The 24026-nt window shown below is 46.1% G+C and overlaps 1 protein-coding gene across 1 annotated transcript in view; it reads right to left on the reverse strand.

Moving 5' to 3' along the window:
* Nucleotides 1-3328: 3328 nt before the first annotated feature.
* Nk7.1 (homeobox protein NK7.1) overlaps nucleotides 3329-24026 on the reverse strand; it is a 194803-nt gene continuing 174105 nt past the window's right edge. The window contains exon 3 of the mRNA XM_077686556.1: nucleotides 3329-13260. Coding sequence (XP_077542682.1) covers nucleotides 12625-13260 — 636 coding nt within the window. The 3' untranslated portion in view covers nucleotides 3329-12624. The remainder of the gene's footprint in view (nucleotides 13261-24026) is intronic.

Raw genomic sequence — 24026 nt, forward strand, 5'->3', positions numbered from 1 at the left:
TTCCGTAACTGTTGCTGGTTGATTCCTTAAAATGCCGCAAGAAGCTATAGTGGCGCGGGCGTCAGCAGGCGACGGCAAAGTAAATTTTTTTTCTGGAGTTGATGAAGTATTTAATTTCGCCAAACTCAAGCATGTATGATTTTTTATAAAGGAACGCTGCATTAATTTTATATAAAGGAACGCTGTATTAATTTGTTCTCTTACATTTGCGTAATGTCTTGTTCTTCTTCAACAATGCTGACAGGTATGAACAATACACCGGACTTACACGGGTAGATTTAGCTATGACTATATAAGACTATTGCGCCGGCATTGCTTTAATTTGGCCGGGTGGCTGAATCGAGTCACAGACAGACAGACGGACAGACAGACATACATACAGACAGACAAAAATTTCTGGGTTTAATTAGTCCAAGAAAGACTATCGTTTTTAAAACTGGCCCATATTTCTTCTGTTTGAGCCTCCCAGAACTTGCGCACTAAAAAATACCGTGACGCTCGGCTATATACTTTTCTTTAGCCCTAAATCAGTTCTAGGCTACCGGTGCGCAAAGCAGTGTTGACATGCAGTAACCTTGCGGCCAGGTAGCCTGTTTCTTGCCCCTGAGTGTTATTCCTAGCATTATTCGTTCCATGGCCCATTGAGCCGACCTAGGTTTGCTTTCTAGTTGTTTAGTAAGGTGCCAAGCAGCTCCGCATGTCATCACCGGCAGTATGCACTAGTTGTAGGTTTTTCTTTTGACTGACAGAGGTAGCCGACCTTTCATTATTTGGGAGTGCTTGCCGAATGCTCCCCAACCCATACCTATTCTGCGCCGGATTTCTCTCTCGTTGTTGGGGTCAGCCCTAACCATCTGTCCGAGGTAGTTATAGTCTTTTACTTCTTCTGGCGTTTCGTTGCCTAAGCTGAAGAGGGCGTTTTTGGAATGGTTATTCCTCATTACTTTAGATTTATTTTTATTTATTTTGGCCCCACAGCCGTGCTTTCCGATTGTAGTTTCTCGAGCATTGTTTGCATGCGTTCTGCACTCTCACTCAGCAAGACTATGTCGTCCGCAAACCTCAAATGGCTATAGTATTCCCCGTTTATCCTTAATCCTATGTTTTCCCAGTCAAGCTTTCTACACACTTCCTCCAGACATGCTGTGACTAGTTTTGGCCAGATGGTAGCTCCCCGTCTTACTCCCTTTCGGATCGAAAATTTATCGCTTTGCTTGTGGAGAGTTATCCTGCCCGTGCATTCCTTACATATGTCTTCTAGAAGTCTTATGTAGGTTTCCTCTATTCCCTGGTCTTTTAATGTTTCTAGCACGACTGCGGTGAGTACGGAATCCAGCGCTTTCTCATAATCTATTAATGCCATGTGAAGGGGTTGTGTACCCTGCTGATTTTTCCATCACTTGAATATGACCACCATGTCCGTTTAACAAGCTGATCGTTAATTTGTCTTTGCGTTCATTACCGCGCGGCTGTGCAGTGGCACTGCGCCAATCGCCTTTCACTTGCGTACAGAGGTCGGGCAAGACACCCGAAACGAATACAGCAGACTCGCCATAATTCAAATTCCAAGGGACCCGTTGTAATAAAACATGCACATATGTTTCACACACAACACTGAAGTGCTATTCACACGTTGAAAAAAAAAACTCATGAATGGATGACTGCTTTCTTTCGGACTGAGAGTTCAAAACGAAGTTTTCGATACCAGCAAGCAGCAAGGGTAGCCAAGTTCATTGCGAAAGTTTTCTGCACAGGTCGAGAACTTGCAGATTCCAGAATCGTGCTGAAAGCCCTGTGCAGCTGTCATGGTTGGTTCTTCCTCTGTTGGCTGTGGCTCTTCTTCGCTGTCGCTTCTACACTCTACTGGTGACGCTACCTTCAAAATATGCCCCGCCTGCCGTCTTGTTTGTTATTTTCTTTCTTCCTGAATCCACACGCGGCTCTTGGCGTGCGCGGTTTCGCTTTGACACGTGTGTATGCCAGTAATCGGCTTTATGTGCGACTATTACTGATAAAAGGATGCAAATGTGCAACCAGAAGAGGCAAATGCAGCACATATTTTCCGGCAAGGGCAAGCAAAAAGTACTGCGAATTAACCAAATGTCCGAAATGAACCAGTTCGAATTAAGCGGCTTTAAAATACATATAATAGATAACGGGCCAACCAAACTTTTGAAACTTGTTTGAATAAATAGAAAGTTTGAATTATCCGAGTTTGAATTAGCGCGAGTCTACTGTACTTACTTTTGGGGAGACATTTAGTGACTGGTAGCTTGGCGATCGCTGTACTTTCTGAGACACTGAGAGAGTAATCAACATCGTTGTATTTTTTATTGGAATAACGCTTTGAAAGTGTCGGAAATAAATTAGTTTTTTTTTGCTGATTTACACGAATTTTTAGTACTAAAATTGCGGGAGAACAGCCATTTCCCTCTCGCCATCGTCGTCCCTGATTTGATTACGTCGGCTGCGACGACATGCTCGCAAGGTCACGTGATAGAATTTAACGAATCGGTATCACGTGTAAGCTGCATAAACAATGCGTGAGCTAGCAAGGAGTCAATTTAATGGCGAAATATGCAAAAATGAGAGTAATGAATGCGTAAATAGGCTCAAACCGAATTTAACACTGCGGCAGTTCCCAAAGTGTCCGCCGTACACCCTCTCTTGTTCTGTTTTGTTCGAGTTTTACCAATAAACTCAGGGTCTTAATTTCTTCGAGTTAATTATACGTGTACGAAATAACCCGCCGCAGCTAAAATAAGTGAAAAATTCACCGCCGCGTCCCTTTTAAAACGCTTACTGCGTCGCCACAACTTTACTTCATTTGATCGAAGCGCGTTTCGTTGGACCCACGCACTCTTTCGCACGAAGAATGGTTAACTCTGTGCACAAGCTTCAGCATGCTCGGACGTCAGCTTCAGCTTCAGCACTTATCGCGTCTTAGCGTGTTTCACCGCGGTTTAGGAACCTTTCTGGCGCCACTTTCGACGCATGAAGCTCGGCCGAAAGCTTAGTCCCACTGCTACAAAAAAATAGAAAAAAAAGGTCGCATTTGTTTTTCAACTCTAAGAGTGAGAAAAACTCCGATTACAAAATTATTAAGACAAAATGGGCGTTGGCGGTCAAATATTCCGTGTTTCATTTGCCAGTCTTCCATACACTGCTTTTATTTATTTTTCTCACGGGCTCTAGACTAGTGTAGGCGTAAGTTGTACAGAAACAATTCTATGGATCAGAGGTACGTCGGGCGGCTAAAGAGGATGACGAAATTGGGTCAGGTTTGCATCAGCACTGTTATTTATTGAAGGGCTCGTTCTTTTTTTTTATGTAGTATTAAACCTGTCTGGACATCTTGTATCAATCTTTTTCCTACATTGCTGCATGAACGAACCGGTGTGGTTTATAAAAGGCCTTGTACGTAACGTTCATTTCAAGTGATTGATAACGTAAAATCCCTTCAAGCATGGTAACATACGTTTATCGTTCTCAGATGCTGAAAGTAGAAGGTTGCGTAACGTGCCCTTTATTATGTTGCGTTTCCCAATCAGTGAAATATGCATACGTTATCGAACACAGCGTATGCGGCAGCCGAATCGAGCTATGTGCGCTGGCTTGGATGCCGTTAGATCAGCCTTTTAGTTTTCATCTCCAACATCGGTTCACATTTTAACACCCCACAGCAGCCGGTGACATTTTCGCCATGTAAAGACATCCCTGTGAGGATGCGTGTGTGTTGTGGCAAGCCAGAAAGAAGTAGTCGGGAACCGTTTGTTCATTTCAACAGCAGTTTTATATCTACGCATTCACACTTTGCTTGGGCCCCCCTGCACATCTTGGGCCTGGAGACGGCACAAGCCAATTGTTTCGCTCTGTTTTCCCACCATGAGAATGACACAATTGTACAGGCAAAAGAAAAGGAACGACACTAAAATTGCTGTATGGAACAATGTGGACGCTGTGTTCGCATGCCTAAAAGGACTTCCAGCGTAGCCAAAACTACTGCAGAGTAGCAAGCTGCGGGACGCGTACACTATCATGTATGGACTGCATGCAAAGACACAGGATCATTGCACATGAAACACACTACTGCAAATGCTTCGCCGGACTCGTCAGACTCGGCGCTGCGCTTCACTTAGGCGGCAGAAGTAGAGAGAGCTCTGGACGCACTGGCTTCTTTGGCGCTGAAGAACGCCAAGGGCGTCTCTTACAATGACTAGAACTCCGTGGTGGCTTCGCTCTGAATCCATTACCGGTCCGCAACAGTTTCCTTCGTTTTCTCCCTGGAAGCAGAACTTGGGCAGTTTTGTTTTTTCGCGCAGTTCATTAACCGCACGGGACGTGCACGCTTTTTGGGTGAGAATATAAAGAGAACAATTGAGTGGTATTTCAAAAGAAAACGAGTCACTCTTTCCGACATATCCTGGTTAACAGGCGCGTTGCGTCAACCCTTCCCATCGCTGAGGAAGTACGATCGAGACACTGGTTACATAGCACTATACAACACAGTTTCATGAAAAAAAATCATGCGAGCTCGCTTGAATTCAGAGAAAACATCACATGTGTACATTGAGGAAACTACGACTTAGCGACATTTTTGTGACACATTAAGGGTTTTTCAAATGGTCTGGTCCGTTTTTCCTTTTATCCCTAGATGCTGCCCCTAGCCATCGGGGGTCGCATATAAACGTCCATGCGGACTGGCCTACTCGCACGATGGCATCTTAATTAATACGATTCTTTGGCTTCTTCGTGATAAGCATGTCTGCATTGAACCTTTTTTCCACTTTCAGATGCCGGGTGTAAATGTTACGTAGACTGCATCTGCTAGAAGAAAAAAAAGAAATGCAACCTTCTTTGGAGCCATTTTGTAAATCCAGACATCTCCTGAGTAAAACTACAGGTGAAGCACAAGTTGAGATGTTCACACAGCAAAGCTATGTTTTTAATATTCTCATATTCACCGCCATGTTCATTAAGATCTGTACAGATGAAATTAAAATAAAAAACTTAAACACTCGCGGTATTGCGTATTTTTCCGATAAGAACACAGAGAAAGAAAAATGTAACTACACCTGCACTGTAACCTCTTCATGCAGTGGATCCACCTACAGGTACACGCCTTCTTTTTTTCCCAAATCAAAGTTCTGAGCCTTTTTAAGGTGCCAAGCAAAAAAAGAAAAAAGAAAAAAAAAACATCTGGAAGCGCAGCTTTGTTCAGAGGACCGCGTGCTCAAGGAAAAGCTCGAAAACTCGTCGTAATATTGCTTACATTTTGACGCTTATTTTCACGAACCCGCGCTGTCCCTCCCCCCCTTCAAAAACACTTATGAGGCGGTGCTGGGGTTACATACTTTCAGGAACTCCTCCCGTGAGCTCGCCTCGCCCTAATGCACCTGAGGTAGCTGTGGTTGAGGTGCATTTGACGACTAACGGGGCGTACGCAAATTAGATCCTCGCGCCCCGCGCAATTCCTCCAGAGTACCGATCACACTATTTGAGTGAAGTGGTACGCCCCGTCCTTCCACCACGTTGCTTCTTTGATCACAGTGCTTGGCCATTAGAGGGCGCCATGGCTAAGCAGCCCGGCGGGATGGCGGCAGTGTATTTAAGCGCATGCTGCATGCATTCGAACTTTGTCGGATAAGCAGCTACGCCGCGTGAGGGTATCCCATAAAATCTGCATAAACACAAAACACGTTCAAACGCGTGTTTTTATATCCGCACGTGCTGACAACACTATTTCTTACAGTGCCTTTTTCCCCCTTTGTTCAGTATCCCTCCAACCCAGATCTTCTCACTGAAAGGTCACGACGTTTAGCGCTGTCGCCACACGCAGCCCCCTTTCGCCCCGATCGGTTCGCGCGGCGATAGGGTTGGCATAAAATGCCCTAACAGTGCTGTGGGCACACGAAGCGGCATCCTCATTGGCGGATGAGCGAAGTGGGACACGGAAACATTCCGCCGAAGCCCCCTGACAGCTAGGAACGAGTTATGAAGCTACACTAAGCGACATGGGCGTACGTGCTCCCCAGCGGCTGTCCGAGAAGTGAGTAGGCGATCACAAAGAGAAAGTTCATTGGAGAATTTATGAGCAGTTAGGTCCTCGTCAAGCATTTCGAATTCACCGATTTGACGATTTTCCGGAAACAGACCGGTAGCGGTCTTTTGTAGACATTAGGTAGTTTCGGGGCAGAATACCCGATCTTCTTGTATAATGAAGCTATGGGACGCGCATGTATTGAAGCGACGAATCAGGGCGCTTGCGTACGCCAGAAGCATCGGTACCACGTTGGAAAACTGTGTATTTACTCTTGGTGTATTATTTAGCCTAGCAAATGGACATATGTAACACTTACACCGCTAGGCGGTATACTGTAACGAAAAGTGCTTAAAGGTGTCTAAGGCTAGCCCTCAGAACTGTAGTTCCCTTTGCGACTACAGTGATTTTTACACACGTTACATCAGCAAAACTCGGTAATTTCAGACGCGAAAATTATATTAATAATGGGCTTTAAAATATCAAAATCCCAGGTAAAGATTACGCAATGGACTTCGGTTTTTTTTTTTTTTCGGGGCAATAAGGGGGGGGGGGGGGGTACACAAGTACGGTTTGGGACATCGCCATGCAGCGAAATTGCGGGCTTGGATTTTGCAAAAATAAGGACAAACGTTCCGCCTAAAGGTGATATGCCGACATGAACACCGGACAACATGACCATTGACATCCACACACTTCGTTTTCGAAAGTCCAAATATAGTGCAAATCGCGGCATCGTGAGTGCTTTTGAGGTCTGTTCATGCTTCGGAATACCGGTTAAGAACTTTTACCTTTGCTTCACTATCAGCAACATGACTGTGCCGTAGGTCGCCAATTTAAATGGAGTTAGAGGCCTGTCCTTCAGCACAGAATGTTTCACTGTAAGGACGTGAAACGAGGTATTTGTTGCCTCATAGAGCACAAAATCTTGCTTGCGTGTCTTGAAGATCACACATCGGTAAGCTCAAAAATAAACAAACAAGTGACCCCCCCCCCCCCCCCTCACAAAAAACATGGCACCTAAATATAATAAGAAGGTTCTGTACACGCCAATGGAGCAAAATATTGCACATATCGTAAATATTACGAGCGAACTTGGCTTCGCCAAACGCAACTCATATCACCAGTCTCGAGGGAAACGTAATCTTTTGAGTAAACATGATGATGCCGAAGTACCGAGCAAGGATTACAGTGCAAGGAGCTTCTAGCTCTCTCATGCAGTGGCACTTATGAGAAGGTGGGATGCTAAAGCGAAACAAAAGTAGATCCAATACAAGACGCACTTATCCAAACGGAATGAGCCAACTGTCAACCATTAGTTCCGCATGTGCCACCATCTTCACTGGCCCATACATAAATGAGCCCCACATGTGAAGACAAACGCACATTCCATTAGCAGTGGAAAAGTTTGGTATGTTTTGTCCGTCCTCTCCCCCCCCCCCCCCCTCCTTCCCCGTCATTCTTTAGTTCCTCGGAGTTTTGCGATGAAGCTCAATCGCGACACTTACACGACGTTCCTCCGCTGCAACAGATATTGCGCGCTCTGGAAGACACAAAAACTAGCCCACCGGTTTCGTTTGACCAAGGCTGCGCAGACATTCCCCTCTTCGTGCCCGTTCACCAATACGGGTACGGTGAAGAAAGCTTGCTAAAAAAAAAAGAGCAGTGTACCTCTTGCTTTCAACCTTGCCATTCTTTTTTACGGGAAAGCCTACGGCTAATAAGTCGCTACGCGGTATTTGCGCCGGAATTAATCTTTTGGAATAGGAAAAGTAATAACCTCCAGCCCTAAATTGGTGCTCGCAATATTCGCGTCAAAGCAGGAATTCAGTCTTGCACAGTACCCAACCGCTTAGCCAAAAATCGTTTCATTATTCCAAGTCAACACAGAAAAAAATAGGCTCGTTAACCCAGTGCTGTGCCGGTGATAATAACCTTGCGACACGCGAACGCACGTACAAGGAAATGTCTAGCACCCGAAAGCCTGATGGTCCACCCACCGCATATGATGAATTTTGGTCAATTTCAAAAGTGTTTGCTTTTCTCAATGGGAGCTGCATTTTTACGTAAGCTCCAACACCATAGTGCACAAAGCACCTGTCTGACACCTAGCCGACAAATATATTCTCACGCGGGACAAGTAGCAAACTTCGAAATGTGACTTGACTGGTGGAGACACACGATCCTTCATTCAAACGCTTCCCAAGTTGAGTCTTTCTGTACCACCCGCCACCGACCAGCATTCCTTCATTTTCAAAATGTTCGCGCCCTGTTCGCAGTACTTGCGAGAAGTCGCAAGCGGCCCGAACAATAGACAACTGCGCTGCACTCAGAGCGGGCCATTACATCCCTTGCCACGGAGCAGGAGTAAAAAAATAAGCTCGACTAACAACACTCATCTCAATATCTCTTATGGTGCACTGCGTACTCCGTATATCACTTATTTACATATTTATATGCCTGCACCTGGAAATAAATTACCGATGTATACATTCCAGTCGCATTCTTGAAAATGCAGTAAGTGGCAAACAGGGAACCTCGAAAAAGAAAAAAAAACAGCCGTGATTATATCGTACTCTTAGATAGTGACAAATTGGCCACTTGAGTCGATTTCCTTGCGTCCACTTTCTTGAAGACATCGAAACAAGGAGTGTGGAAAGGGGAATAGAAACTGGAGCACTACGTAACGCGGCCAGCCTGCGCTCACAGAGACGAACGAAGTCGTGAGACTCCGGTTTCATGCCCCGCAAACAATGCACCCGAAGCCTCTACGCTCGGATATGCGTATCGTTATCCGCACGTTGTCAGCTTAATGCCCTAATACCTCTACGCCACACCAGTCGGCACTGGTTTTGGAGCAACGCCACCGCCCCAAGATTATTTTTGTTCGCTAGTTCACGGTGCTGCAAATAAATTATCCGCTGCAATCAGATGTGATCTGTGTGTCCAGTTAAAAACAGAAAGGGCTGCAAACTGCTTCACTGGCTCACCGGTGATGAGGGAACAGTAACTGGATCCCCGATGTACAAGTATTAATGACAGCTGGTTAGAGACATGCTGGTTAAAGCGCGAACCAGAGACGTGCACTGAAAGGAACCTTCTTTAACTGCGTAACCTATAACCTCGATTTCAAGCCCTGACCGCTCTTTCTGGTCGCGCCTCACCACCGCTTGTCCGAGAGCTCCGCGGCTTCATTCTTTTAGCGCACTGATTGCGTACGTGCCGCGGCTAGCTGTGTAAATACCCTGTGGAACTCTAGGCGTCTTGTTTCGACGCACAAAACAAGACGACCTGAGGAAATACAACTGCCGCGCAAGTCACAACAGCGTCTTCTTTCTATGTATAGAGGACTCAGCTCCGCCAAAGAATTTTTCTCAACGAAGGAATATTTGCGCCAAAATTTCCCTTCTGGCCTAGTTATAGCTCGCATGCGCTTCCAATTGCAGTGGCCATGGCTCACGTAACGAAAGCTCCAATGGCACGCATGGGCCCAAAGCAAGAGTTCATGTCACTAAGCCGCACGACGCCGTGTTGAGAAGAGTACTGCTTGCTGTTTGGATCCCTTTGTGGTGAGTAAGCAGTAATAAACGAAAACGTTTTTACAGCGCCCATAGGAAAGGGATTCCGCATCGATGCAGCATAAACAACAGCGCACTGATAAAAACGGAACATCGCTCATTCTTGTCTAGTGTCCATGTTGTCAACTTGTCCACGCGCAGCCGTGCCTTTAACAAAATAACAAGAAGTGCCAATCCAGTTCAGCTTAGAGGAAGACCACACCCAACTCCACGACAGAGTGGAGCAACTCCCTCCACACGGATTCACAGTGACAACCACACTGCTCAAAAAAGGGACATAATATTGCTTCACCACATAGGGAACATCACACGTCCAACTGCTGTAGACACTCTCTTAAAATGTCCCGAACTCTGCTTCACACCCCAGTGCACCCGAAAAGCAATGTCAGCAACTATCCAGGGCTGCTGATTCCCCTGAAAAATATGGCCTGCGATGTTCCATCACGCAGCGCCAAACATCATGCCGGCGCTGCGTACGGGTGCAGGCCCCATCTGAGCAGGTGTGCTGGACACACCCATTGGCTTCATGTCCCCTCTGATCGCAATGTCATTCGGGCGCACTGTGTTGAGGCAGGCCGACGGGTGTTTGCAGGGAGAATGTACTCCGACGCCAGCATGCAAGCATATTTGCACGGCAAAGAAAAAAGTAATGCACTCGGAGCTTCTATTCTGCACAGTTCTTGTGAGTGAAAACCAAAGCTGATAAAAAGATTTCCCTGGCACATGAAGACGAAAATTATGTTCTAAACATCCGTGCGTCACGACCATATATTTAAAATTAAACGAAACATGACCGCAACAATAACATGGCCTGATGTAGAATAAATTTAAGGGAACGTGAAATTTCATTCATTCGGTCAGACTCGTACGGACTACAAACAAAACGCTCAAATGACAAAACAAAATGCCCCAACAAATACGAGCTTGAAAACTTTCATCATTGCCGAGTGTCCAGTTGAACGGCCCATCCTCTATAAGGACACCGAATGCACGATAAAACTAATAAAGAAGAAAAGCCGCTTTTTCCCCTCCATTCCTGGGAATAAAACTAAAGCAAAACTAAAAAAAAAGTTTTTATAATAGGCGGACAACTCATCGTGAAAATAATATTCCAAGCATCTTATGGCACACACAAAGACATACGTTAAAAATTAAAACAACATACCGCATTTGCCATGGTCGATTTGAACGTAAACCCCAAAGCATATGCGTGTCCTTTCAGTCACGGCTCACAACTAAAACGCCCAAATGGTTAAAAGGCGCCTGAAAACTTTCGAGGCGGAAAGAACGCAACTTAATATACGCATAGACTATTATGACAGCAAGCAAAACAGTCTCTACTGAACCTTCGCGTAAAGAAAAAAAATTGCGTAGAAGTGACGAGTGGAGAGCGAAGAACACCGAATAGTCCGATTACTAGGTACGCAATACCTCGTCATCTACACTCAGCGTCTTAGATGCCAAGTGCGCACTAGGTCCAGCAGATTCTCCTTCTAACAATAAGTCAGCCATTTGTTGAAATTTACTACACGGTCCCATGGGCATTGATTATTGTTTTCAAAACCGATCAGTGAAGTGAACCCTAGACACCACCACAGCCTCCAAAATTTTCACACCACCGTGTTTCAAACCCAGCGAGAGTTCCTGCGCAATTTTAAACCGGCCAACACGCTAAAAACTTCAATTCCCAACTTCAATAAAGGAACATAGAAATTGAAAATATTCAGTGCCGCCATCGTGATAAAGAAAATTCTGAGTGCGAAGCAGCTGCCCGCCCGGTCCAGGTCCTTAACCACAGATCCTTAAGTTAACTCGCAGCTTTTGCCTACTTGGTAAATTCTCAATTTGCCTGTACTTGATGTAATGGGATCAGTACAAAAGTTCATCGGGAGCTGATGAGGAACTTATTATGTTATGCTTAAACTAAGGTTCTTCGTGGGTCATGATGGGGGCAATAAACAAAACGAGAACACTACACGGAACTTCAGAGGCCAGTGTTAAACATTACAATCTGAGAATGGCACGCTTTGGTTTGAGATCAGGTCGCTCTTGAGGCAGTAACGTTTCTAAGTAAAACCAGCGACGACATTTTATGAATTACTCGTGCCATTGATTGTAATTGACGTTACCAAATGCCTTTTGGGGTAGTGCTGAGCAGTACATCTGTACATCCTGCAACAAAAAGCCAAGAAAATGAAAATAATAGCAGCTAACGAGGCAACTTGTCGAAATTTGCCTCTGCCAATGATTATAGCACATCATAAGATAAATTTTTCTCTGTTTCGCACACATATCTTAGCCTCGATTGGAGTACTTCTCTAGTAAATTAAGCTAACCTACTCACTGAATTCATAACCTGGACAGTTCTAGATCCTTGGTGTGTCGGTTATAAAGTCTGCACACAATGAATAAAAATTTAACAGGGGTCAGATGAGCCGCAGAGAAAGGACCAATAAGTTCCGCTAATTACTGCACCACTAAATTCAACTATCACACAACACAAATCCGGCAACTCCTTTCGACGATAACAAGATATCTCGCGTGAATGTACGTTACTATGCACCAAAAAATTTTCTATCACTGTGAAGTGTCGAAAATAAATAGCCCAGCTAGTGAAACATGATGGCGTGATGACGTGAAACATGGTGGCACTAAGATCTGGCCTTGATCACGGGGACTTTTCCAGGCGTTGCCTGAAATGGCAGCGGCTTTGGTGGGTGCTCCAGGGTGGCTCCCCTCGTTTGCCCTCCAGGACAGTCGGTTGTCCCTCCCCCCCCAAACCCCTGTGACACATTGACGGGAGGTCCCTCGAAGGCCCGGCTCGCACTCAGTTTCGGGGAAGACGACGTGGCCAGCGGCACAGAGCGAGCACTGGCCCGCTGTTTGCCTGGGGCCCCCGGAGGCATTCGCCCAGCCAGCAAACGTCCCCAGGGCAAGTGGGCACCTGAGTAGCTGCACACAGCCCTAACACTCAGTGCGCCTGCCCGACTAGTCCCGGATCACGGGTCACTGTTCCACATGGCCACTTTCCTGGAACTCGTCCGCCTCGTCACAAACCAACACTGACGACGACCTGGGGCTGGTGACGAGACCGAAGCCGTCAGCGTGCTGCTTTGCGGTCGCGGCAGCACCGCCGCCGGTCCGGGAAGTCGGCTCGGCGGCTTCTCGAAACGGCCGTTGGTCGGCGCCCAGGTTGGGCGAGTCCCTGCACGCCCCAGGAGGCAACGCGTCCACACCGTCTGAGCTGAGGGCCGCGATGCCATTCTCCAACTTGTCCGGCTCCGACGAGGGCGGATAGTGCTGCGAGCTGTCATCAGTTCTGTCGCCCGAAGAAGAAAGGTTGCTGAGATCACTGACGCCACACGGAGACGGCTTGGCGGAGCTGGTTCCCGAGAAGCTGTGGTGGTTGACGCTGAGCGCGGACGAGCTGTTGCTGCCGGCAGCCGGAAGCAGCGGGCTGCTGGCACCGCCGACGGCCTTGGTCAGACCCAGAGGCTCCGTGGAGGCACCGGCTGCGGCAGCCTTGGCGACGCCCTTGGACTTGGCCGCCTTTTCGCCGATCTTCAGCTCGGCCGCCTCGGCGTTCGAGATGCCATCCTGCTTCTTCCACTTCGTGCGCCGGTTCTGGAACCAGATCTTCACCTGCACCGAAACACAAAAGCACCGTTGAGACAAGCTTGCACTAATCAACCCCCGAAAGTGACTCCACCACACTCTATTTTGCTATCAACGGGCGTCACTAGTACACCAGAATATAGCTATCTTGTTCTACACTCCCTCTCAGGTATACGCAACTTGGGAGCTTGCATCGCCCGCATTACATACTGATTCATCTGCGCTTCCAAGAATCTACAGACACTTCAAGTATGCGTACTTCTAACACAAGCACAGCCACCGTAGCTAAGAGGTAAGACCATACTGCTGTTTCAGAGACCCTAGATGCAAAGCCACAAAGAACCACCAAAATATTCCTTATTTGCTCGCTTCAGGCAAACAGAGCTCAAAGTCCTTCCATCTATGGAGGCACCCCGTTAGCACGACGAAAGAGAGCGACATTGCAGAAATTTTCTCTGCAACTCTTCTTTGCCCAAGCGTGACGTCACTGTTATATCGGCGACATGTATTCCTGATAGCAGAGAGAAGCAAGCTGGCGAATGAAGGGTCCTGATTAGCGTGCCAATAGAGCTTGGCCTCACGCTCCTCTTAAACATAAGCCACGCCTGTACTCGCGGCGCTCCGAACACTCATCACTCAAGCAGCCCACGAAAGGAACACAGAAATGGACGCTACCGTGACATTGGGCATCCTCGATTATCAGTCCCGGATCGTCCGCGGACTGCCCGGGACGCAATCCGCTGCTCTACTTTCCCATGTATTCCATGGGGCTTCCCGTCCCAACACAGTCCTCAGACTGCCCGCGGACCGTCCAGGACTGGTAAATCGAGGATGCCCAGGAATCATTCATGCACGTTTCCTTTGAGCTTCGCGAAAAACACGTCCACACACACACAAACACACACTGTATACACATACATGTATACGATAGAGAAGTCAAATTGAAAAACAGAACAATATTTATTCTAACGTTTCGACCGGGGGCCGGTCTTTTGGCCGGCCCTCGGTCGAAACGTTAGAATAAATAGTGTTATGTTTTTCAATATGACTTCTCTATCGTACAGTTAACCTTATAGCCAGTTCTCTTTTATATATATATATATATATATATATATATATATATATATATATATATATATATATATATATATATACACAAGGTGATCAAAGTTAAGTCGACAGGTTTTTTGTTTAAATTAGGCGCTTAGATGTACGTGAAGACCACCGCTACAGTGAGGTTATGCGCCGAGGGGGACACACGGAGGGGGTAACTATTGACGTCGGTGCCGTAATTAACTAAAATTGAATAATTAACTTTTTAACGGCTCCAGTAAGAGGCATGTTTGTATTGGAGAGTTAGGCGCAATCTTGTTTCTACGCAGTTTCATTTGGCATAATTTTTCTAGCGCATTCGTACTCCGAGATATCGAACTGCTATCGAATATCGAGACACCGAAATTTAATTGACGTCCGCATGATTACGCAGGCTAGACTGTGAAGACCAGCAAAAATCTCCTCCCTTTTGTGACATGCCTGCTGTGTACGGTGTTTACGTTGACAACGAGATGGAGACAGGCAAAAGTGATAAATGACACCCTTTCAGGCTGGCGTTATCGCAATCTGCAGTAGGCGGAACCGCTATCGAAAGACAGAACAAAAAGGAGGAGGTTTGCATCGATCGTCACTGTCTAGCATGCGTAATCATAAGAACGGCAATTAAACTTCGCAGCTGCGATGTTTAATTATTATTAGTGTAGAGCTGCTTCCAGGTGACTTGCTGCATATTGTTGAGGGATTTATGAGGGGGAGGATATTTATTTATGTCTAGGCGGCGGTGCATCACTATCTGATAGTACGTCTTCATGCATTCCCCGGCCGATATGAGGGAGAAGTCACCCCCATCCCGGCTGACAGAAAAGCCCGCGCACTGAAAAAAATGTGCAGGGGCAGGCAGGCCACCAAACTGCTGCACCGCGAAACAGCGATACACACCCTAAAAGTGCCTACTTATCGCGTTTAAAAATTTCTGGGTATGGAGAGGGGTACATGGTGCTTTCATACTGTGATGTAAAACTGCTTACATTACTCTTGGCAAAGTGCCGCCCCGCCAATTCACTTCTGTATAGAGGTGACTCTATAGAGGCTCGCTGCATAAAATAGCGGCTGGAAAGGATGTTTACGCATAAGAAGACAACTGTCAAACATTCTGCACCATTTTGCGTAGATTGTTACTGGTATAAAAACGCAGGTAGAAATTGCTTTTCCTGAGTGCGAAAGGAAGCTCCATACCGAAGTCGCCTAAGTTCGCGGTCGGCGTGATTCCCCTGCTGCATTCATTGTGCTTACACGCTCTGCATGGGAGTTCGAAGCAACCATGAACGCAAAATAAACCATGACCTTGTTTTATTTGACAGTAGTAGTATTTGGTAACGCGCCCTACGCTATACCGGCCCCGCAGGACGGTGCATTCACCAAGAACGATAACGAGCATTGAAAAGCCTCCAGGTTTGACTCTAACCAACGTCAGCGGTGACGTAACGTGGGAAAACAGATTTATCAGGCATTTAATTTCATGTTAGCAATAAAGAGGTACGGCAAAACAAGATTGGAGGCACCACAAATCTCACAAACCTGATTTTTAGCCGAGGCTTTGGTCGGCCACTGCAATCACATAAATAAGTCTTTGTGACATCACAAGGGCTGTGCAAGACAGTGTCTCTTGAACGGCAACAAGTTCATTTATTTTCCCGAATATCTAGCCAAATTTTTTTTAAGTTCCCATTATGATCGACATTGTTGCTATTGAGACAAAGTTATCTTTTGTATGAACATAACATGTATTTTTTGGTCACGGTCCCCTTGAACTACAAACTTAACTTTTTTAGTACTTAGCCATAATTAATCTTTCCGAACAGGTTCGCTAACCGGTTCAGGCTGGCGAACCGGTTTGCGAAACGGTTCCGAGTGTAATTTATTCGAACCGGAACTGAACCGGAACGAAATATTTTCCCCCGAATCCGAACCGTAACCGAAACGGTATTTTTTTCCGGTTCGACACACTGATATATAGTGAGTCGAACCAGAAAAAAAAAATACTGGGGTTCGGTTACGGTAAATTCATTTCGTTCCGGTTCAGTTCTGGTCCGACTAAATAACGTACCGAAACAGTTCGCGTACCGGTTCGATGAGTTGAATAAGAGAAAGGAGAAAAAAATTTTCATAATTTACACCGACCAGAAAAAAAAATATTTTTAATACGGCTTTCCTTTTTAAATAGCACTGGTGAAATTTCGAAGGCGACTTTAAAAAATTAGACAATACATAAGGAATAACGGATGAAGTTGCGACGATTAAGCCGCCACTTACGCGCCAAGCCCTATATGTTGTCCAAGCGACTAGTCTGATATTTCATGAGAGATGGAACAACTGTGTCCTGTCGACATTCTGAATTTGGACGAAAAATTCACTTACAGCTCCTCGTGCACAAGTAAGGAGATTTCTGAAGTTAGTTTGCCATTAAAAAACAAACCTTTTCTTTCTAAAAATATTATAAAGACGGTTGGGGTAACAGCTGCATTCGACTAATCACGCAAAATTTGGGACTTACCCCTTTGCAGGGGTGAGACAGCTGAATCAGATTTGGGAGCAGTTTTTGCAACAGCAAAACCTTGATTTTGGAGCAGAAGAACTTTGATTTGGAGCAGAAGAACTACATTTATTATGTCACCTTAGGAGCCTCAAAAATCAAATTTTTTGGCAACTCGGAACGGAAAAGTACACTTTTTAATCGGTTTTGAACGTACATAACACTGAAACAGCCTTTCAACAAAGTTTTTTCTACCAGAGTATCACAAGGTACGAACTGCACTACCTTTTTACAAACCACTTTTACATTCTTAGCCTATATGCATAGATAGAGTGGAGTGCCGATGAAAATATCGAATTGAGAAACTAAGCAATCGTAAGGCACTTTTATTTCATGTGAATGCCGAAATTATTATATTTCTAATCCCTGACTCGGCTTTACGCACAAGTGTAGACTCGCCACGGCAAAAAGTTGCGCAAAACGAGGTGAGTCGTCGCACCCCACCAACCCTCCCATTTCAATACCGAAAGTGCACGTTCTCTACGATCGTAGTTTGAGTAACGTTGGTAGGTTTAGCCACCTCCCTTTTGGCATTAAATTTCATTTGATATAGATGATAAATTATTACTAGCGTGCAATAATAGCCCGTCCCGCTGTCGGACACTGCTTGAATATTTTCCGGCAAAGTAGCCTGCGCCGCGCCGCCACTTATGCAGTCTCGATCGTCCCATACCCACCGCTCGCAAGCTCGCTGTCAAAGGCAGCAATAATTTGGCGTTTCATAACACCGCAATGAGTCCGAAATTTCACTTCAAGCGCGCACCGCGCCTCACACTCAAGGCCGAAACACGGCGAATTCGCGGGCACCACGTTGTTTTTGGTGAACTCCCCGCAACAGATCAAACGGCTAAATGTTAACCCAGCCACCCCCATAACCAAAACCACGGTAGAAGTCGGCGAAGAGCACTCTGCCTGTACCACGAGCAACTGCTTCACCCGGCGGCAATGTTTTGCAATCTTCCCCACACCAAGACGGCGGCGCCCAGTAATGCCATTCCGGAGATACGGCGCTCCTAAAATTGCCGTTTTTTCATCACCTTGCACAAGAAGTTTGCCGCCTCAGTACACGAGTTTTTTCTACAGGACTTTGCAATTATTTTTTATGGGAAAACTTTAAAAACTCACAGAATATAACATGTGCAACCCGACATTGCGACTTTCGAAAAAACTATCTCGGGGGCAATTTTATGCGGGTTTTTTATTGAATGATCAATCAATAAAACCTTTAGGAACAGCATCACCTTGGAGATGCTGGAAAAGTATGCCGCCAGTAAGCATTTTTTTCCCCACTGAAACTGAGGGGAGCGTTAAAATCCTTGGCACACAGACCGTTTTGGAGCAGTTTGGCGCAATTTTCGAAATTTTCAAGCTTTTGGAGCAGCCTGGCGCAGGAACACAAATTTGTGTCAAAACTGCGCAATATGCGCAGCTGTCTCACCCCTGCCTCTGAAAACACGAAGCATTGCAGCTATCACCATAGGATTTTTTTCTTGTAGAGACTTCGCATACTTTTAAATAAGTTAACGTGTTTAGTTTTGCTACGCAGAGAATTCTTTCCAATCTAAAATTGCAATTCAGACATGTTTTCAAAAATCGCCAAAATGTCAAGCCCTGCTATTCTGCAAATGATCAAGCTATAGTACCATTACTTTAGTAATTTCCGTCCGTCGTTCTCAATCTTTGATCCAAATTCTATGTTGTGTAGAAAAAAGTGGTTCAATTTAAAAAGAAATGCACTGCAATTCAGGTAAGTAGGGCGTTATGCAGGTAAGTAGGGCGTTATGCTATAGTTAAAAAAACAATATCAAAAAACACCGTCTAAGAAATTTTCAGCCTTTGAGAAAACCAAGCTAGGGTTGCTTGATTTATAACATGCCTTAAAAACATTTGCATTATTTGTGCAGTTTTGTAGCTTGAAAGCAGGAATATGACCTCGTTAGCTGTAGTGCGGTGACATGCTAGAGTAGTTCGTAACGAGCTTCTGATTGATCGCAGGGTTCAACGCGCCGACGCAACGCAGGCGATGAGGAGCACCGTAGTGGAGGGCTCCGGATTAATTTTGACCACCTGGGGAGCCTTAACGTGCGCCGAAATCTCGTACACCCGGGCGTTTTTGCTTTTCGCCTCCATCAGAAAGCGGCCGCCGCGGCAGAGAATCGAAGCCGCGTCGTCGTGCTCACCAGCACAACGCCTTCCACTGAGCCAGCCTGGCGGGTGTAACAAACTTCTGACGTGAACGTAAGACTAAAGCGGCTGGTACAAGCTTGTTCGCATACACACGTTCTGAGTTAATCTACGCACCACGGCGCTCGCTGCGTTCACCGTGATGACAAGTTTGATTATTTCAAAGGTCAGACAACGGAAGAAGACGTCTAGACAGAAAGAAAAAAAACTTTCGGTTTTGCGCTTATTCAATGGCTGAACGTAGTGAAAAATAACCGAATTTTTCGTCTATGAACTCTGCGCGGAATAATTTAAAATCAATTTTTGGGCTTTTTTTTTTTTCGACCAAACACACTTGGCGAAAAATATTGGCACGTTTAATGCTAAGGAGCTATAAGAGCACCGTCCATTAAAGGGTGGGGAAAGAATTCAAGCACCTAGAAATCTTTAACGAGCGTAGAAATATCAACCCCCCCTCCAGACGTTTTCGTTTTCCGTAAACATAATAAAACTGGCCGCCGGGGTTCGTGACCTACATGCATCCTTGCCAGCGGCTTCGCCACTGAACCCGTCCGGCGGATAGCACTTATCAACACTTACCAACATTCCTGCGGATAACATTAAGTTACACATCTGCGATGCCCGTGAATCCGAAAAGGGTCACTTCAAGAACTTAATATTATTACAGCAGACTCGCGATAATTCACAATGGAAGAGACCCAGGATTTTGTTTGAATTGTCAGAATTTTGAATTATCCGAAGTTCTCGTGAATATGACTCGGGCAACATACCAACTTTGTTGTAATAAAACATTCACATATATTCAATAATATAACATCCACACGCAATTAGTGAAGTACTATTTACAGGTCAAAAAAAAAATCACGAATGGATGACTGCTTTGTCTCTGAGTGAGAGTTCCAAACTAAGTTTTCGATGCCAGCAAAGGTAGCCAGTTCATTGCGAAAGTTTTCTGCTCAGGTCGAGAACTTGCAGATTCCAGCATTGTGCTGAAAGCCCTGTGCAGCTGTCATGGTTGGTTCTTCCTCTGTTGGCTGTGGCTCTTCTTCGCTGTCGCTTCTAGACTCTACGGGTGACACCACTTTCAGAGTATGCCCCGCCTGCCTTCTTGTCCTTTGTTTTCTTTCTTACTGAATCCACACGCGGCTCTTGGCGTGCGCGGTTTCGCTTTGACATGTGTGAATGTAGGTAGCCGGCTTTATTTGTGACTGTTAGTTATATAAGGATGCAAATGTGCAGCTAGAAGCGGGAAATGCAGCGCATATTTTCCGGCAAGGACAAGAAAAAAAGTACGAATTAACAGAATATACGCAATTGAGCCGTTTGAATTACGCAGCTTTAAAATACTTAGAAACCGTAGCGGGCCAAGCACGATTTTGAAATTTTTTTGTAATAACTGAAAGTTTGAATTATTGCGAGTTTACTGCATTATTAATGTTGACACGAGACCAGTCTATCATGTATAACAAGTTTTATGAAAAACATCCAACTCGCTTTTATAGCATAGAGTTTGCGGTGAGCAGCAATGAGTATTCATAACGCGCCTCATTAACATGAAGGGGCCATGCAGACAAAATGCACGATTGGTTGATGCGAAAGATTGCCTCGTTAGAATAACACTGAAACACTTTTAACGCAAACATCACTCAAATAAGCTATATAACTAGGAAAAAAAGTGAATGGCCATGCGACCCACTATCTAATATACTGCACTAGAACCTATGACGCATTATGGGCAGCTGTGCAATTGGATGAGGCCGGCAAAAGGAAACGCAAGTTAGGCAGGGCTGATAAGCTTGAAGAACGAGCTATTTTCGCTTAAATGTAACGCATATACACTTTATAGCAGTAAGAATGGTGGGGTAACCAATGAAAGTTACGAAAGTACACGTAAACATAGAAGCACCAGAGCGTACTGCTGTTGGTACTGCGCGCACTATGCTTGTTATATTTGCACAGCAGTCCGGCGCTTTGGGGCTGTCTCACGCGAAACTGGCCGATTGGCGCAGGCGACATTGTCTTAAGTGACGCTGTTTGTCGAGCATACCAAATTCTTCACGAAACGATTGCTACCTACCGTAACAAAAACAAGCCAGGTGCAAATACGGTCACAAACAAAGCGAGGGCGGACAACGGTCCTCGGACAACAGCGGACAAAGGCGTTCCGCAGTCCGCTGCAGAAACAGCGTACAGTCGAACCTCGTTTTAACGAAGTAGTATCAGGACAGTAATTTAGTTCGTTATATCCGATATTCGTTGTAACAGTAGAGCTAAAAATCGGTTCAAGCCAATCGGTAATCTGGCTCCCGCAAAAATATTTGATACAAACACGCATTATTTTTATCTTCGAAGCCACTATAAACAAGGTAACCTTTACCTTTCTCCTAGGGGGATTTCAAGCCCAATGAGCAAGAACATGAAACGGGAAATTACAATAGAACAAAGTTCATTTGACAAAACAGGCCTGCGTTCCTATTTTTTTCGAGGAAGTATGTGATCTTTGTTAGGTGGCTATTCACGGCTCTGATCTGGATGAAGTTTTCCACGGTGTCCATGAATAAAGGGGCCCTTTCTACTTCTGCAGTTTCGGGCACCGGGAGTTTTTCCAAGTTCTTCCTTATGGCGTCGCTTACGTCTTAATTTGTACATTAATGCCCATTTTAAACTCAGAAGACCAATAGGTAGATCAAAGAGTTCAATCACTATTGCCGATATTATGAAGTGGAGCGCGAGCTCCAATTGCCCGCAGGTGCGGCCTTGACGACCGCTACCGATTAAGTGACAAACGTTTTATTTGCCCAGATTTATGCCTTTGCCGCCAGTCAGGAGCCCTCGGTGCATGGCGGCGGTCGTGGCTATCTGGACGAGTCGGGCCTGGGTATGCAGTCTACCACTGCTTCCTTGTACTTATATAACTTGAGTAAAGTGCGGCCTCTTACATTCGGGAAGGCGTTCCCGAACAGGGCTCTGTCGCCTGCGTCATGCGTGGTATACTCGGGAACAAGTTATAACAAGTTATACCACCGAGTATACCACGCCTATACTCCGCCTAAGCGACGGACCCAGAAGACAATGGGCGAGCGCATTTTGAAAGATTGCTATGAATGCGTGATATCGTCTGCCTTTCCTCGCGTAGTTTATTTGTCGTCGCTGCAGTAGTTTATAAGTATATTAGGCCCGAAAAATCATGGAAACTCTCGTGCCATATTTAAAATATTCCCAGTGACGCACTAGTTGCTCCACGCGTAGTAACATCCGGCTGCTCTAATGAAGCCCACAGGCAACTTCCGTTGCCATTCTTAAATTGTACCAACGCCGCCTGTATAACCATTGCCTAACGCGTGGGCGAAAAATGGCCAAACAGCCACCCTCCTGCTGCTCTTTCCTACCCTTTCCCGCTACGCAGCCTTCCTGCGTGCTTTCATGTCGGCCAGCCAGCGCGGCTTCTCGGAAACTAAGCAAAATAGTTGACAGTTTGTCTAGCGTTCCTCAGGTGGCGCTCCTACGCCTTCTTGTTTATCGCTATGCCTGTCTGTCCTGGTCTGACGCTGATAAAAAAATCCCCTGCGCCACGGCTGACGCAAAACCACTTGTGGTGCCGCAGGCTGATGCCGGCTGTGCGCGATGTACTGGGATCACGGGCCCCTCTGTCGTCTCCGTGTTTCGGTCTTGTTTTGTCCACTCTGTTCGCACTCCGCATCGGTTCACAGTTTTAAAATTGAAAATGTACTGTAGAAACCTTTCGTTTCCTATAATCTGAAATTTACAAGCACGTGATACTTTTGGAAAGTAATGGTAGAGAAGTGAGCGCTTGAACAGAAAATGTACACTAATTTTTTCTTCCCTATATCCTCCAGGGAGAAATATATCAGTAAAATAGTCGCTGTATCATCCGAAAATATCGTTTCTATGTTTTCTATTTGTCTATCCGACAATTAATATGTTCTTAGACTATTTCAGTTGCGCCTACGTCAATCATCCTGTGAAAAATGCACCAGGTATGAAGCGAGCGACACGTTGAATGAGATCCCCAGTGCGCCCCAGAACTAGCGCCCCGTCACGGCTAAGATGTGAGCGAAACGGCTCTTGAAACCTAACATGCAAACTGACAGACACGCGTCGTAGAAGTGGGTGCCGCGTTCGCGACTCGCGAGCAGTGACGTAAGGCGGGACGTCCGCCGGCGTGCGCCACATAGTGGATGAGTGCCTGAACTCAGCGTCTCTACTGTTCCCATCGGAAAGCGGGCGACGCGTTAGGCAATGTTTATACAGGCGGCGTTGGTTGTACCAGTTCTACCCGAGTATAGCGTGAAGTGCGGCGAGCAAAAGTTGCACCCCTGGTGATGACGACAAGAAGCCTAAGGCAAAGTTAACTGGTTTACTGCATGGCGAGAGATAAGCCGAAGCAATACATGAACAATACCTTTCCGGGCGAGCTCACAGCATACCGGAACAGAGCGACAGCATGGATTCGCTCGTGCAAAACGAATGCGAACTATCCACCGAGAGGGCGGTTTTATACACAATATCCGTAACGGCTGCGCGGCTTTCACAATGCTAGTGTGCACACAGCCCGAAAATAGTACACACGCACACAACGCTCTTTCTAGAGTTCGTGGGGGGCCGGCAGTAGCCGCGCCAGTTGAGTCTGAGAGCGGGGAGAGGAGACCTCGGCTGCGGCGTCCGCTTCGCCGGGACAAGTCGCTACATGAAGATCCGCTGGCAGCCGCCGAGTTCGAGTCACCGACAGCGAGGCGCCCACGCGCCGGCCGTTCTCTGGCAAGCTGTAACCTGTCCGAGGCAGCTTTCGTATACAGCAGCAGAGCACTCCGCAACTTGCAGTACGCGCGAATCATGGTAGCGGCGCACGGAATCGTAACAGGCCCACAATGAGCGAAGTTGCTCCAAAAAACGACGAACGCCGCCCGGCTGCCGCTGCGACGACATACAGGCAGTTCGTCGG

This window comes from Haemaphysalis longicornis, unplaced genomic scaffold (genome assembly GCF_048455015.1).
Source record: "Haemaphysalis longicornis isolate Haplotype H1 unplaced genomic scaffold, Haemaphysalis longicornis Haplotype H1 scaffold_1, whole genome shotgun sequence".
Classification (NCBI taxonomy): Eukaryota; Metazoa; Arthropoda; class Arachnida; order Ixodida; family Ixodidae; genus Haemaphysalis; species Haemaphysalis longicornis.